Here is a 16,708-nt window from a genome sequence, read left to right on the forward strand (position 1 = left end):
TTTACACTAGTATGGTCAATTCCCAAATCACCTGTCACCACTTGTGCCTTATCCCTTTAACTGCTTTGTAAATTTCTGGAGGTCATGTGGTGCCTGGCATGTATTAAGAGTATGGTAGGGGCTCCGGGGAGGCTCAGTTGGTTGAGCGACCGGCTCTTGATTTCGGCTCAGGTCATGAACTCACGGTTCGTGAGTTTGAGCCCCGCATTAGGACTCTTTGCTGACAGTGTGGAGCCTGAGATTCTCTCTCTCTCTCCCTCTCTCTCTGCCCCTCCCCCAAGTGCATGAGCATGTACTCTGTCTCTCAAAATAAATAAATATTTTAAAAAAGAGTAATAATGGACTAATAAATTAATAAATCAATGGATTCAGGTCCAGTTTTATGAACTGTTAGCAAGAAAATGTCTGTCATAGGGTATTTCCTTTACTACTGATTCTGTACCACAACTTTACTCAACAACTGATGTTACTTACAGAATCCAAAAGAGATCAACTTTTGGATCATGGGCACTTCTGTGTCCCATCAGCTTCTTAATGTCAACACATGTCAGATTTGTTTAGTTTTCAAATTCTGTAGTACTAATTGATTTTTAACAGCAGGACTCGCAAAGATTTAAAACATTAAACTATTCAGAACTGGCCAGGGTGAAAAGAAATAGGGGCTCAAATACAGTGCTAGTAGAAATGTAAGCCTTTAAGAGGGCAATTCAAAACTTTTTGTAACTCCCTCCCCTCCCCTTAACTCTGCAAGTTAATTTCTAGTTAGTTTATTCCACAGAGATGGTCGTACAAATGTTCACAGATATATGACTGCGGTAAACTGAATAATGGTCCCCGAGAAATGGCTACATCCTAATCCCCAGAACCTGAGAAATTGTGAACATGTCATGTTCATGATAGGGGGTAATAAACACCGCAGACAGAATTAAGGTTGCTAATCAGCCGACCTTAATATAAGGTGCTGCTGGACTATACCAGGCGGTCCTAGTACTTAAATGTGTATTTAAATGTGGATGAAGAAGGCAGAAGAGTCCACGTAGGAGTGATTCAATATTCGTGTGAAAAGACTCAGCCAACATTTGCTGGTCTTTAAGACGGAAGGGAGCCAGAGGCCAGAGGGGATGTAGCAGCTTTTAGAAGCTAAAAAAGGCAAGAGAAAGGATTATCCCCAAGAGCCTCCAAAGACAAAGGCAGCCCAGCTAACACCTTGATCTTAGCTCAGTGAGATCAGTTTTGGATTTCTGACCTCCAGAACTGGAAGGCTATAAATTTGTGTCGCTTTAAGTCACCAGGTTTGCGATAATTTGTTACAGCAACAATGACCAACACAATGACTATAGATCTTCCGAGTAACATCATTGTGACAAAATTTGTAAGCAACCCAAAGCCCATCAATAAAATCCAAATCAAATATTGTGTCATTACTGTGGATGCCTTTTAGCAAAGAGACAACTACTTGAGGTAACCTCTCTCCCTGGTTTTGGCAAGTGCTTGCTAATCAGTTTAAAATAAAAGAGAGGGGAAATAGAGCAAATAATTCAGTTAATAAATGGCCCTGCTTGTAAATGCACAGCAAATATAACACAACACTGAGATGATAGTACCTTTGGGTCAGCCAGTCTTATCTCATCCTTACAATAAATCTATAAATATGCCAAGCACTGTGCTAATCATGGGAAAGTACTGAGAAAAGAAGCTGACTGAGTAGAGAAGGGGGAGAAGCAGGCAAGAGAATTCTATTAAATGCAAGAAATGCCAAGGCAGAGGAAAGTATGGTCACCTCGGGAGCACAGGGAGGCGTACCTAACTAAGTCAGGGTAGTAGGTGGGACAGGGAGAGCTGCCAGGAGGAGGAAATGCCTGAACCCAGTCCCATTGGGGGAGCAGGAGTCAGCCAGACAAAGAAGACTTGGAAGGCCTTGCTGGCAGAGGAAACAGCTTACAAAAGGCTAGCTGGCATGATGTCCCGTGTGGTGTGTGGGTGGGGTGGCACAGGAGAAAACCAGTAAACTCAAAAACGCTACACAAAGACGTTTACAGAATTAGCTGTTTTGCATTCTCTGAACCTCAGTTTCCACGACTTCATAATGGAATCATAAAACCTTCCTTGCAGGAAAGGATTCAGGGATCTGCCCAGAGTCTCGGGGCCAGGATAGGAAGAGCTGGCTCGTGGGGGTCCCTGCCCCACACTCTTTCCTCCAGGCCACGGCTACTCCCAGGACAAGTCCCTCTGCCCAGGCAGGCTGGAACCATTTCCGGTTCTCTAAAGCCTCAATGGATAAAAAAATGAAAGACATTTTGTGGTATATTTTAATCATTTATATTTAACAGATCACTGCTCTTAACACACACAAAATACAACGAAATAAAATTGTTATTCAAATGGATGACAGACTAAAATTATACTAATTCATAGTTCATTGCAGGCCATGTGTTCTGGTAATGGAACATTTAAATTTATATAATGAATGTTTTCTTCTTTCAATCCCTTCACTGATTGTCTCTGACTCTCCATAAAACCTCATTTAGAGAGAATCTTTGAGCGCCTTGGAGAATGAGAAGCCTAAGCAGCCTGCCAGTGCTAGGCCCTGTTTATACTGCCTTTAAGAAAGAAAGCAAAATTGTGCATCAGAATTAACGGGGGGGGGGGGGGGGGGGAGGGTGCAAGATAGGGGGAGGGCTTTTAAAATATACTAAAGCCTGTGCCCCACTCTCTAGATTCTGATTCTGTTGGTTTAGAGTGTGGCCCAGACACCTTTAATAGTTTTGGAAGTTCCCCAGGTGATACTCATGTGAAGCCAGGGCGGGGGAAAAATACCATAGCTGAATGTAGGCGAGACTGACAAAGGAATCCTTTAAAGTTTTATCAACTCATTTGCAGGTATTTGTTAAGAGATAAACAATGGGAAAAAAATAGATGAGCAAAAGGAAGTTTCAATAAAAAGTCTCATGGAGGACAGACAATGAATGGTACAGGCAGAGGAACCCTGGCCAGCAGGCAGAACACAAGGCACAATGGAGGCCCAACCACAAAGAGCAATAGACCAGATGTTTGCACATTAAGAGAGTGAGAAGGAATCCAGAAGAACTGGGAAGTCTGTTAAAGTTTGCCTATTCAGTCTGCAGATGTCATGTGGCAGCATCGAGACCAGGCTGTGATGAGGTCCCCCGGGTGGATAGAGAGGCAACCACTGGGCCCTCAACCCCTGTGTTGGAGGTACCAGCGCTGGGCAGAAGGAGCCACTATGGCAACCAAGCAGACATAACTGCACTGAGAGAAGAAAAGATCCTCAGACCCTGACCAGGATGGCCAATCTACAGCTGAAATATGGGTAATGTGGCCCTAGAACCGTAGAAGTCAATTTTCTGTGTCAGACTTCTCTAGTCAGGCTACCATACCTCGGAGGCAGTGATGAGGTGGCCCCTAAGAACTTAAGAGTATTCTTAGAGCCGAGTTATAAAATTAATATTTAATAATCGAAAGAATCACTCTAAGGAGAACAAATGGCTCTTAAATCAGAGCAAGATAGATCATTAAACTATAAAGTAGGAAGTTTTCCACCAAAAGGGCAGTCATCAGCCATGGAGGCACAGAAAACAAAAGAAGACACTGTTCTTAGGCTTGCTAAGCTCTACACTGGGCACATGGTTCCTTGGTCAAGGCACTCAATTCGACTGTCCTCAGTCTCCACTGCTTCCACTTTAGTGTGGGCCCCCATCATGTCTGGATTATCATGAAGTCTCCTAACTGGTCTTCCTGTTTCTGCCTTAGCTGCCTCCATAGATCATCCAAAGTGACCCTGTCACACATGAGGTCAATCATGGTTTTTTTCTGCTAAAACCCCCCAGGAGCTCCCCATCTCAGAGAAGAAGCCGAAGTCCTCACAACAGCCTCCATATATAACCTTCTATGACCTGGATCCTCCCCACCTCTGGGATTCATCTCTTCCTGCTCAGCCCTGTACCCACCACCACCTCTCCCCTCTACCCCCATTCCACAGTACCTTCCTGATGGGCTTCTAACATGCCAGGTATGCTCTCCTGCCTCAGGTCCTTTGCACTTGCTGCTGGTGTTCCAGAATGTTCTTCCCCTAGGTATCCACATGGCTCAACTCTTGAGTCCTTCTGGTCTTTACCTCAGGTTAGAAGCCTATCCTGGCCACTTAAAATAATAAATTCTCCCACTGCTCACTACCCACACCTCCCCTCCCCACTTTATTTTTTCCCATTTCACTTACCACCTATATATTACATATTTCACTACTTTGATTATTGGATCTCCTTTACTGGAATGTAAATACATGAAGGCAGGGATCTGGGTTGGTTTTGTTCACTGCTGTATTCCTAGTGTCTAGACCAATGCCTGGAAATTAGGAATTCAATCGATATTTGTTGACAAATGAACAAGTTAATCGAGCCAAGTGTCTGGGGTATCTCTGCTGTGCCGGTGGCTTCATCAAGCTTTTGAAGCAAAATGACTCAAACGTGAGTTGATGTTGGGTAACTACCTTTTCCATAGCAACCTCTCGATGATGATACTTTCCCATGAGGTAAAGCAGGAGAAAATATGCTGGTCAGAAGACATGGGGTCTGGTCCCACTCAAAGGTTCTGCACTGAAGGAGTAAGAGAACCAGCATGACAATTTATTAGTTTTTCGTCTCACTCAGGGCTTCAGGCTCCACAAACAGCTTTGATGGTGGTGAATCCCCCGTCTCGACCTGTGAGTCGCCCCAGCCATCTGCTCAGAGGCCAGCCTTCCTCATGATTCGTGGAGCTCAGCTTGCACTTTTCTTTCAACTCGCCCAGTTGTGCTGAGGGAGAGCAATCAGCAGTAACCTGGCATACAGGGATTTGACACTCAAAACGACAGTCCTTCACAACTGGCTGGGCAGGGCGTGATGTGCAGTCACGTGCCACGTCGCCGAGGCGCAGATTTGAGTCCGGCAGGCTGGGGCACCGAAGCAGGCCCACAGCTGAACAAAGCCGGCACTGTGGCCCGGCTGTTCTCTCCTCCTGTGGCCGACTCCTCTGGCCGCTGGAAGTGTAACAGAGGTCTGTCTGTGGCAAATTGCCCTCATGAGCAGCCCACCACCGGTGCTGATGGTGCAAACGCGGAGGGCTAGCATTTTGGCATTTCGTTTCCTTCTTAAGATGTGGTCGGTGTCGTTCAAAAACCTGGTGAGTCTCGAAGATCGTCTGTTCTCCAGACCACAGTTTTTCGGTCTTCGCGGCCTGTGCCTAGCCCCTCCCAGGAAGGAGGAAGTCAGGAACAGGGCTTGTCCTCAAGGGGACTACCACACCGCCTCCTTGGTGCTCCAGCACATCACCCTGTATTCTCAAGTAGGTTGTAGAGTGGTTAATAACACACGTCGCGGAGTCAGGTGCCCCTGGAGTCAGGAGGCCTGGGTCCAAATCCCAGCTGTGCCCCTCTCTGGCTGTGTGACCATTCTGTAATGTCTATAAGCCTGTCTCCTTGTGGGTAAAGTGGTTTTGCAAGAGAGTTCCCTAGATCAAATAATGCAGGTAATGGCAGGTAACAGAACCAAACCTGGCGCATGATGAACACTTAATGTCTAAGCGGTAGGAAGAAGAAGTAGATCTCAGCCCAGGACCTGTGGGTACTTAGCTGCTACGTGCCAGCACCAAAGTGACAGGGGTGTAGACAGGGGATCAGACCCTGGGGTTGGGGCACGGTGGAAGGCTTCGCAGGACAGGGGGTGAGATGAGGGGCTCTGATCTAGAAAAGAACAGCCCGCGCCACAGACAACAACACACTATGGTTTCCCAGACTATCTCTCCCTGTACAGTCTACACGTTCTCCTGAACAGCACACATCCTAACGCTGCGGCATTTCAACAGGGAACAACACAATGAAGACTGACTTGGCCGTAACTGTGGGTCCACTGCCCGTACGAGACTGATCCTTCTATGCTTGTACAATTTGCTTCCAGGTCTGGAGGCGTTTACAACTTTTTTTTTTTTTTTTTTTTTTTTTGCTAATGCCTCTGTCAATTTTAAAATTTATCTTTAGTTATTTTTAATCCAATTTTTATTTTTTAAATGGAAAATACATTCATTCAAATTCAAAAGATAACAAAGGTATACAAGAAAAATCTTCTGCCTACCCTTGTCCCCCAAGCCATGTAGTTCCCAGATCCCAAAGCAAACAACATTACCTTGTTACCAACTGTTTCCATCTACTGACAGAAACAATCTGTGAGTACATAAACAAATATATTCATTTTCTCTTTAAGTTTATTTATTTGAGAGAGAAAGAGTGCATGCAGGGGAGGGGCAGAGAGAGAGGGAACGAGGGAATCCCAAGCAGGCTCCATACCTTCAGCACAGAGCCGGGCTCAAACTCACAAACTGTGAGATCATGACCTGAACCCAAATCAAGAGTCGGACACAACCAACTGAGCCATCCAGGAGCCCCTATTTTCTCTTTTACTCAAGGTATAGCCTATAAAATATTGTTCTGCTCTTTTTTCTCTTGAAAAAATTCCATATTGGTATATAAAGAGCCTTCTTGTCTTTTTTTTTTTAAACAACTGACACCTACAGCTTTTAATCCTTCAGATAACTATGCAATTTATCATGAAATCACCTGTCAGCATGAGTACCTAAAAGGCCAAATTTTCTTTTTCGTGGATCTCAGAATAGGAGCCATTAAAAAGCAACATTTTTCAAGAAAGCCCTATTTCTGGGATTACAGATTTCACTCTCCCTGTAAATACTTTGGTTCAGATGAAGAACATAAGTCCGTGGACTTGACAGCGTCCCCCAGGTGCAGCCGGGGGAAGATGTGGCTGGCCCCTGCTAACTCCAGTTGGCTCACAAAGCAGTTCACAAAGGGACCAGGTGATAAAGAATGATCAAAACTAGACTCGGGATGCCAACACATTACACTGAAACACCATCGGTTTTAGGCTGAATCTAATTTGCTACATCCTAACCTGTTCTTTTTTTTTAAAGACTTTTCTCCCCAAGGGAACCATTCTGAATCAAAAACAAAAATTGTATTTTCTAAAACTGCTAGGTTGAACAAAAGCAGAACCAAGTGGCCTGATCAAACTTGGTCTAGGCCAGTATTTTATTTGATTCAGGGCATGGTTACTTCAACAGCCACCCAGAGGCATTAAATTCAACTTCCCAGACTGAATGCATTGACCATCAGTTAGAAATGTCTGTCAGGGGCACGAGGTCAGGGCTGAGATATTAAACACTGAGCATGCTGCCCTTAGAGTCCTAGGCGTATTTTTAAGGAGTGAAAGCAGCAGGCGTCAGTATAATCGCGATTCATCTGGTGAACAAAAACAGAATTCTGAGCTGTCCCCGGCAGATATTTCTGGTAAGAGCTCCAGGACAACTTTCTAAACCTACTGGTAGTTAGCTCTTTGGGACCAAGTGGAGAGCGGTATTGAAAAGAGGTTCCCTCTGGAGAGCTGAGCTCCTCACCACCCTAACAGGAGGAATTTGAGGAGTCTGGAAAGTGGTGAAGTAGGCTTCTAGGCGGAATATGCCAGGACGCTGTACGAGGGTTCTGGGAGCAGGAACCCGGAGAGGGGTCTGGACCTGGGGCCGGGCTGCATGGGGGCAGAGCGAGCCAAAGCAGGTAGAAGGTGGAAGAGCTGTGCCGAAGGCAGGATCTCCTACCTGAGAGCCACGTGTGGATTCCTCAGTTCTCCACAGCAGAGCTGATATGGCTAATGGCTAAAATTCTAACGGCTAAAATCCATCTTACCCCTTCTCACATCCTCACGGAGGATCTTTATTGTTCTTACACTTGGCATGCCTTGGGCTCAGGGATTTTTATTTGTCACTCAATTCTCAAAGATTTCTGTGAAGGGGATACTATATCCCACTGCAGATAGAAAAAGGTCACAGAGAGATTGACTAGCTCAAGGTTCACACAGTGTCTGGGAACGTGGCTATCATCATTAAGTACCTACTTGTAGAATTTTTGTCACTTCCCATGTTTGTTATTTAAAAAGGGAGTACTGAGAAGTGGTTGAGGACTTTACATACTTGTTAATCTAATACTCTCAATAATTTGATAAAGTCTAAGTAGGCCTATCCTACCCTTGAGGAAACTGAGGCTCAGAGGCGAGTTGGGTAAGCTGAGGTCTTTCGGAGTGGAGAAGCTAGGCTGTGACCCCTGGCATCGCCTCTCTTACTGTAATGCTGGGTCAACTTCCCCACTGTGCTTGCAAATAAGTCCACTGACTCAGCAGTTATGAAGCCCTAAGAGACATTTCCTGGAGCAACTGAAAAGTTAAACCTCTATTCAAATAAGGTCTGATGCATCTGGGCCCTCAAAGTTAGAGAGCATTTCCAGATAGGCTTATGGGGCTCACAGAAACAGAACACCGTGTTTTCTAAGTCCTTTGGAAGGTAGCTTCACAATTGGAGCTCGGGACAATTGGCCTTGTCCTAGGCAGACTTCTGGTACAAATTCACCCGAGGAAGTTAAACTGTTCTCAAGCCACGTAGGCCCCTATAGCAGTTTTGGAAGCTCCTTCTCTGCCACAGGCATGATGGGATTGAGACACTCTGGGAATAGAGCCAAGCGGGGAACTTGTGATCCCTAGAAAGGCTGTAGACATACAGGTCACGATCTTGCGGTCCGTGAGTTCGAGCCCCGCGTCGGGCTCTGGGCTGATGGCTCAGAGCCTGGAGCCTGTTTCCGATTCTGTGTCTCCCTCTCTCTCTGCCCCTCCCCCATTCATGCTCTGTCTCTCTCTGTCCCAAAAAATAAATAAACGTTGAAAAAAAAAAAAAATTAAAAAAAAAAAAAAGAAAGGCTGTAGACATGACCCAATCCCAGATTCACTGCCCCCCCCCCCCCCCAGCTCAGACGCCTGGGACAGAGGTAGACATTTGGCTGGTTTCTCCAGGTTTCCTGCTCCTAGGTCCCTAGCATAGCATCCTTCTGTACTCTGCCCAGAAGTCTATTCCATCACGTCCCAGGCCTTCCTGCATGCAGCATTCTGTTGCTGCTACTTGTGACCAAGCGGAACGTGCCACAGCTAACTGTGACCCTGGCCAACTGGAATTAAACATTTGACATTAGTTCCTATGGTTCTGCCAAGGCCATTTTTATGGCAACTGAAACCTGTTTATGTTTGCACAGAGGTGCAGTTAGAGAGAGGGGAAACCATTGGGTTTTGGTTCCTTTTCTTCTCTCCCTTAATATCACTAGGGAAACATTAATACCTTGCCTGCTTCCCCCATTGAGACAGAGCAGAGCGGCGCATCGACAGCCAGGGATGCGGTGACAGGACCACAGACTCTCATCTTTCCCAACAGAAATGACTCCAAAAAGGAGACTTTCTAAGCCTCCCTTTGCGCCTTCGAGCCCAGGGCACAAAGAGCAGAATCCCTGTCAGTCCAGCAGTGGGCGGGGACCTGGGAAAGTATTGGGGTTCCTGAAAAGCAGGGAAATGGCATCCAATGTAATCCAGTTTAAATTAGCATTGGCTTAAACCAGATCCCCATCTGACTCTCAGCTCCATCACTCAGTTGATGTAATCTTGGGCAAAAGATATGAGGTATCTCTGATCCTTTTCATTAATCTATGAACAGGAGATGGAATCTCCAGGTTTATTGTGAGGACTACCAGATGAAGTCCATATTGAGAGGTCCCAACCATTTCCTTTCTTCCCTCACACACACTTGCAGAGAACCCATCCCACCACCAATCCCACAGGTGATGTGTCCAGCTTGGGTCAGGTGTCCTCCACTGGCCTAAGGAACCCAAATAGATGTCTGGGCCATTTTAGACATACTGGAAGATACTGAGAAAGCCAAGCCACAGGAAGGGAAAAAAAGAATAAAACAGACTCATAAAGAAAAGAAGTTGACAGATTACAAACCCCGCATAGAATGCAAGCTTAGTTCCAGAGGGGACTTTGTCCTCATGTGGGATTCACCAGGTCCCTGTACTCATCCATGATCCTTTATATCTTGAATTAGGATGGTTTGAGCTGGCCTCTTTCTGGAAACCAACACAACAGACCCCAAGAGAGACTGTGTGAATTACTTTACTCACGCACTTATTAGGTATGTGTCAGACTCACAGTTGCTATTATTTCAAAATGATTCACTCACCGTTTACTGCTATGTGCTTAATAGTTACATAAGATACTAACAGAAGCAGACCCAGTGGGACGACAGGGATGGCTTATGGTTTTAAACTAGTCAAACTAGCTAGTTTCACAAACATTTTCTATGACGGGCACAGATGGAAGCTTAAGACCATGAACATACTCTTCTATTTTTCTGTATAAGTCTTTCACATTAAGTAAATGCCTCCTTAACTACTGGAGAAAAGATAATTATAATATTCCACTGAAGCTGAGAAATAAAGCAAACTTTGTTTATTTCTTTAAAAGATAAGGACTGATCTGTACTAATCATAACATTTTGAAGGAAAAAAAATGTTCGACACTTTTAGTCTATAAATAACTAATACCCTAATTTTTACTTCTTCTGTTAGCCAAAGAGAAGGCTGCAAACGAGAAAACTGGATAATGCTTATTGATTTAAAAGTACCAGACATGGTTATTTGTTTCTGAGGAACTGAAAACCTAAGTGGAAAAAAAAAAATACCTATAGCAACGAGCTTGGTAAAGAATGACATTTAAAGGTTGACACATAAATTTTACATGCTTGACTTGACAGACTACATTTTTCAAGTCCTTAATTATGAGAACAGCAGCAAAACTTAAGACAATTAAAAACCAGCACTGAAGTTACAAATACACGTAGGACATCTGTGTCAGTGAAGCCCAAAAAACGAATCTATTCTCAATGACCGGAAAACCTCAGATTGCGAGTAACTCATTCTGCGAGTGTTTCACAAGACAAGCAAACATTCCTAATAAACTTTAACTTGATAAACGAGTGATGTCTTGCAATATGAGTAGTCCGTGATGCTGAACGACACATGCTCACCACTGAGTCAATGGTTCTTGAAATTTGCTTTGATATACAAGTGCTCTGGATTACAAGCATATTTCTGGAATGAATCCTGCTCGTAAACCAAGGTTTAACTGTACTGCTCTATTTAAGCCAAAGTGCACGGACTCTTGTTTCACTTTCAAACGTGTTCCCTCGTTCTGGGTTTACACTGTGCCTTTAGGTACAACAGACTGGGCGAATAATGGGGGTTGTATATAATGCACGGCTGCAAAACCAGTCTCACTGCATGACAATTACAGCACATCAACAAGTCCGTCTGTAATTAGAATAGCAAAACCAGCTCAGGCGGACACCCTCATGTCATAAATACATCACGTATCGAAATTATAAATTATAGAAATAAAGACAAATAATGGCATGAAGGGCATGATAGTTTATTTTTTAAAAAATTGTACCACACTGATCATAATGACCAGCATACACATTATGATGGCTTTTCTCTTGGGTATTAACATTGCAGTATTTTTGTATACTGAAATGTTTCAATAGGACCAAGAACGTTAGAGAAATAAAGATCTTAGATGAAAATGAACACTAATAATTCTGGTGTCCTACCCCACAGAATTCATTTAAACCCCTTATGAATCAGTGGCATTATAATGTTATGTAGTTATGAAGAACAAAAGTTCTCTAAGTAGGCAGCATGAACTTATACCTCCTTGTACTTTAATTTTTAGTTTTTATAATTTAAGCTATGTCCACCCTGGCTAAAGCACAATCATAACAAGACACCTCAGATAATTTCCATGCTACCACTGCACATCTTTAGTGATTTTACTTAAAAAAAAAAAAAAAAAAAAAAAAGAATCAAACCACCATCAAAATAAAGAGGCAAATAAAACTGATTTTCAAATCATTTGAAAAGCATAGTGCTTATCTGTCCAATACAGACTCAGATTTAAATTAAATGCTATAATTATAATCTCCAAACTTCTGCAATAAAATTAACATAGATATATGGGTTTTTTTTTTTATAGAACTATATTTTGCAATCAACAAGATAAAGTTACTTTTTAGAGAACAATATATTTGGTTACAATTCCACAATTCCACATATCTGTAATAGAAACAAAGCCACATGATGTTAAATCTGGCTCTAAGTTACCTAAGGTATAAAAATTTCATCAAAATTACAATACTCTGATCTTAAAAATTCAACCCATATGAGATTATTTTTTTTGAATAAATGTGCTGTTGAGTAATTATTTCAATAACTGTTTCTTTTTTGAGTGTCTGAAAACTGACCCTGTCTTTTTTAATCAGTGTGACTCACCAATATTTCAAATTGACCTCTTTACTTCTGTGTTACCATTTCAATATCCAGGGATTTGTGAGGCAGCATAAGTTTGACTTCATAAAAACAGTAGATACTTTGACCTTTCAGTGACACTTTTTCAATCTGTAAACTCAAGAATCACATTATTTATAGCTCAGCAACTATAAAAACATGGAGATTTTGGCATTTGAAGCCAGAATCTCTTTGTGCTTTTTAAATTAAGCTGCTTTTGAATCTTTTTGGTATTTATCAGCCATTCATATTTCCCTTATAATAATAGAAGAATATATTTAAAATAATTTTTAAGGTTAAATGTCCTGGGGGCTTACAATATGAAAAAAAAAACAATTTTTTTTTTCCTTCAGCATTTGGAATAGTAATTATTTCTGGTCCCTCCTTAGATCAACCAACGCTACTTTCAGTCACGTATAACACTGAATTTTACAGACATCCCTGAAAAGTTTTTGATTAAGTAAACGAGTGAATCACAGTGGAGTCTCAATCAGTTAACAGTGTAGATCATTAAAAAAAAATAATAACACACACACACACACAATGAATATTAAAATCTTCAAGATAAAAAAAAAGAAAGAAAAAGAAAAGAAAACCCTCTTAAGAATTAAACCAGGTATGTGTCATCACTGATTCTGTGCTTGTGTCCCCAACTGATTAGACTCCTCCTTCTCTGTGTTATAAGACATGTTGGTTTCGATCTCCACGCCAAGTTTCTAGGACACTTGCGTGAAGAGGCTATGCTACTACAGCATCTAAGGAACAGAGTGGCACCATTTTATTCCCTAATAGACTTCATATTCCAAGATGAGCATCAGGTCTCCCTTGGTTGCCCTCACCAGCGTGTGTCGGGAGACAAAACTTGCCAGGCAAACTGATGACAGCTGACCGCCCACCCCGCCCCCAGCGCCAATATGAGGTTACCAACAGGTTTGTCATTGTATGCACTGGCCTTTCACTCTTTCAATCAAGAAAAGTTGTGGTTACTTACAAAAAAAAAAAAAAAAAAAAAAAAAAAAAAAAAAAAAAAAAGGGAGGGGGTGGAGAAATGAAAAACCAAGAGTTTAAAGGCACAAAGTCGCATAGCTGCTCTAGTTGGAGTTTGTAAACAGAGAATAGGTTGAATTTAGGTAATCCCAATCTATGAGAGTAAAAAGGCATCCACAGCAGGCTTTTATCCAGCCAGCTTCTTTGAGACCCTTCATGGGTTTTGAGGTCTACAAAGTATGCACTAAAATACCCATACTTCAAAAAGCAATAAGGCAAATAGTATAATCATTATTCCAAAAGTTACAATGGTAGTGTAGGCATACATAGTATAATTTAGTTACAATGTGTGGTACTGTTTCTATTATATAACCATATTAACTGTTTCTTTCCTACGTAATTATATATTCAGCAGAGCTTCAGTTGAACACAAAACCATCCTTGTACCACCACTGATAGTTGGCAATAGCTCTTTGATAGCAGTTTTTATTCTGCTGTAGAAATATCCTTGAACTGAAAAAAGCCCACAACCCAATGTCCAGTCATTAAACACTATCATATTTGTGAAGAGCTTCTTCCAACTTCTGTGTCACTTTTTGGAAAAATATTATTTGCTGTTGTAAGAAATGCTGCATCTGTGATTTAAAGTCTCTTACTCGAATTTGATGGAAGTGGTGAATTTCAGCCAAAGTGGCAAAAGAAATAGTGTTACAGCGATCTTGAATGCCATCAGCCTTTTGGACCTCCATCTTCCCTTCTTCCACGTGTCGCCTACTCTCCTTTACTTTGGTAAGAGCTCCTGTAGTTAAAAAAAAAAAAAAAAAAAAAAAAAAAAATTAAATATAAACACACACACACACACACACACACAAATCCTAACAACATAGCTACATAGCAAACAGACTCCTGCATTATAAATACTTGCCTACACTATTTCAAGCCTTTTGGAACTTAAAGGGATGAGCGTTATTACTTATTAAAAACAAAGGAACCTGATAGGGTTACTGAAAACACCACCGTTGCTGCAATTTCACTTCTCAAAACTAGCACCTGCCATTGACCAAGTACCTGTAACAGGTTTCATCTCTTCCAGGGAGAGATACTACACGGAACAGATAATAAACTGCAAGTAATGGTCTCTAAAAATACAAACCAAGAAACTGCGATTTTCATTTAAGAGAAAGGGTGTGACACCATTGTACACGAATATATTAAGAAAGCTATCTATAAACACAATGCCCCACAGAAGAGGCAAATCTACTTCCTCAGAAAGTCTCACTGAAGAGATACCGTATAAGACCCTAGAACCACACTCTGAAACTTGTTAGTGCCAACTTGGGTTGTATTTTAGAAATTATTCATGTCATGAAGGGGACTTGGAAATGCGGACAGCGTACAACTGGAGGCCACCCTCACTGGGGCTGGCCAAACCTGTGTCTTATTGGCAATGAGGGGGCCATTCCGTGTTCTATCAGGAGACCCACACCTGGAGCATGAGGCCTGTGAAGTAAGAATTTGCCACCTTTTCTTCAGGGCTGTAAGGACCAATGAGTTTTGAGTCTGCCCTAATGATGATCTGGGAATGAAGCCAGAGGTGTCATAGCCTCCTGTCAAGAAATGTCACCAGAGGAGCAGCTGGGTGGCTTAGGCAGTTGAGCATCCGACTTTGGCTCGGGTCATGATCTCACCGTTAGTGAGTTCAAGCCCCGTACTGGGCTCTGTGCTGACAGCTCAGAGCCTGGAGCCTGCTTCGGATTCTGTGTCTCCCTCTCTCTCTGTCCCTCTGCCACTTGTGCTCTCTCTCTCTCTCAAAAATAAACATTAAAAAAATTAAAATAAAAAAAAAAAAAAGGAAATCTCACCAGAGTATGTACAAGGGAGAAGGAAGGGGACGATCAGTCTGGCAGGTGCCACGTGAAGACACAAAAAGCCAAGGATATTTAGGGGTAGGAAACAAAGGACCTTCATGGGTTCTTGGAAAAGAATGATGATCAAGTTCAGATCATTTGCTCATGGCCACCTCAGGAATTCGGCCTTCCTGGCTCCATCTAGCACTTATTCTACTAAACCATGACGAAGGATGAGAGAGAAACCTCTACCACACCTGGCTGGGCAGTCTTCACCATGATGACACCAAGGGGGACAAAAGAAGGGAGCCTGTTTAGGAGGAGGTGGGAAAGCTGAGGAATTCTGTTTCAGAAATACTCAGTTTTAGCTAATGATGAAATACACAAGGGGAAAAGCCCTGTTTCTAAACTTCTTCAAATCTCCTAAATAATACAGAGTTAAACCTAGCATTACATAAAACCCTTGGAGGGTAAACAGTATGTTTGTTTTGGGGGGAATTTTTTGACACAGCTCAAAGACCTGAGAAATTAAAACCCACCGACAAGCGTCACACATACATATGCAGGTATGTGTATACATTTTCATTTATTTATTCTACACGAGGTCTTTAAGTGAAAAGCAGTAGAGACCCCACTTAACCCATGGCAGAGACAAGGGGTCTCCTCTGTAGAGAGAAGTCATGGGCATTAACACGGCTTCAATTCCACCTGACCAATTCCACCAGGAAGCCGTCCCTTTAAAGTGTGGCACTTTTCACTCTTCTGCCGTTGCCCCCTGGCAGGGGAGCAAAGCCATAAAATCCGCCTGCTTGTCATTTATATCAAAGAGAAAGAACTCCTCCCCATAAAAGAGAAAGAAATCATTTTTCATAGCAAATTTATCTTTCTTGTATGTGTCCATCTCTCACAAGTTACATACAAAAACTGAAGTGGGAAAGACCAGGAAAGCATAATGAGACAGAATTAAAGGAAACATTTTTTAACAAGATGACTGAGAATATGAAATTATGAAATGCATGTTTAAAATGGCAAAGAGAGAGAGAGAGAGAAAACAGGAAGTTAAGAGAAAAGTCTCAGGTAATTTGACTATTTTATGATGATTCCACTCGCAGGTGCCCAAGCCCACTGGGCACACACCAAGGACATGCAGCATCCTACCCTGTGCCTCCGTGACATGTCTGTGCACACGCTGCCACACTGGTAATATGCTCCAAGGATCACTCGTTCTAGTCATCAGAGCCTGCAGAGTAGAGCCCTGCATACAGGGGCTCCGAAGCCTGGCCCAGAGCTGGGTGAATGTCCAACTCTAAATGACAACCATATTCTTAGAAACTACCCCCATGATACGGCATTGCACATCGCGCATCTCTAAAAACCAACTTAAAAGAGAATGAGTCTCAGGTGTTTGCAATTTATCACATGGGCATACATTTTCAAAACTCCTGGACCCAACAGCAAGTATTAAATCTTGCTGAGGCCTAAGGACCTTTTGCCATTTAACACCTTTAAGTGTTTTAAGTGTACATCCTGAAAGAGCCAACGGGAATTTAAGACTCGTTTTTCTCCCAATTATCAATTTAGTAAGTCACACAAATGTTCCTAC

At 42.5% G+C, this 16,708-nt stretch overlaps 1 protein-coding gene across 1 annotated transcript in view; it reads right to left on the bottom strand.

Annotated features, from left to right (window-relative positions):
- Positions 1 to 11,341: 11,341 nt before the first annotated feature.
- SNX18 (sorting nexin 18) overlaps positions 11,342 to 16,708 on the bottom strand; it is a 29,645-nt gene continuing 24,278 nt past the window's right edge. The window contains exon 2 of the mRNA XM_030329947.1: positions 11,342 to 14,057. Coding sequence (XP_030185807.1) covers positions 13,804 to 14,057 — 254 coding nt within the window. The 3' untranslated portion in view covers positions 11,342 to 13,803. The remainder of the gene's footprint in view (positions 14,058 to 16,708) is intronic.

This window comes from Lynx canadensis, chromosome A1, assembly GCF_007474595.2.
Source record: "Lynx canadensis isolate LIC74 chromosome A1, mLynCan4.pri.v2, whole genome shotgun sequence".
Classification (NCBI taxonomy): Eukaryota; Metazoa; Chordata; class Mammalia; order Carnivora; family Felidae; genus Lynx; species Lynx canadensis.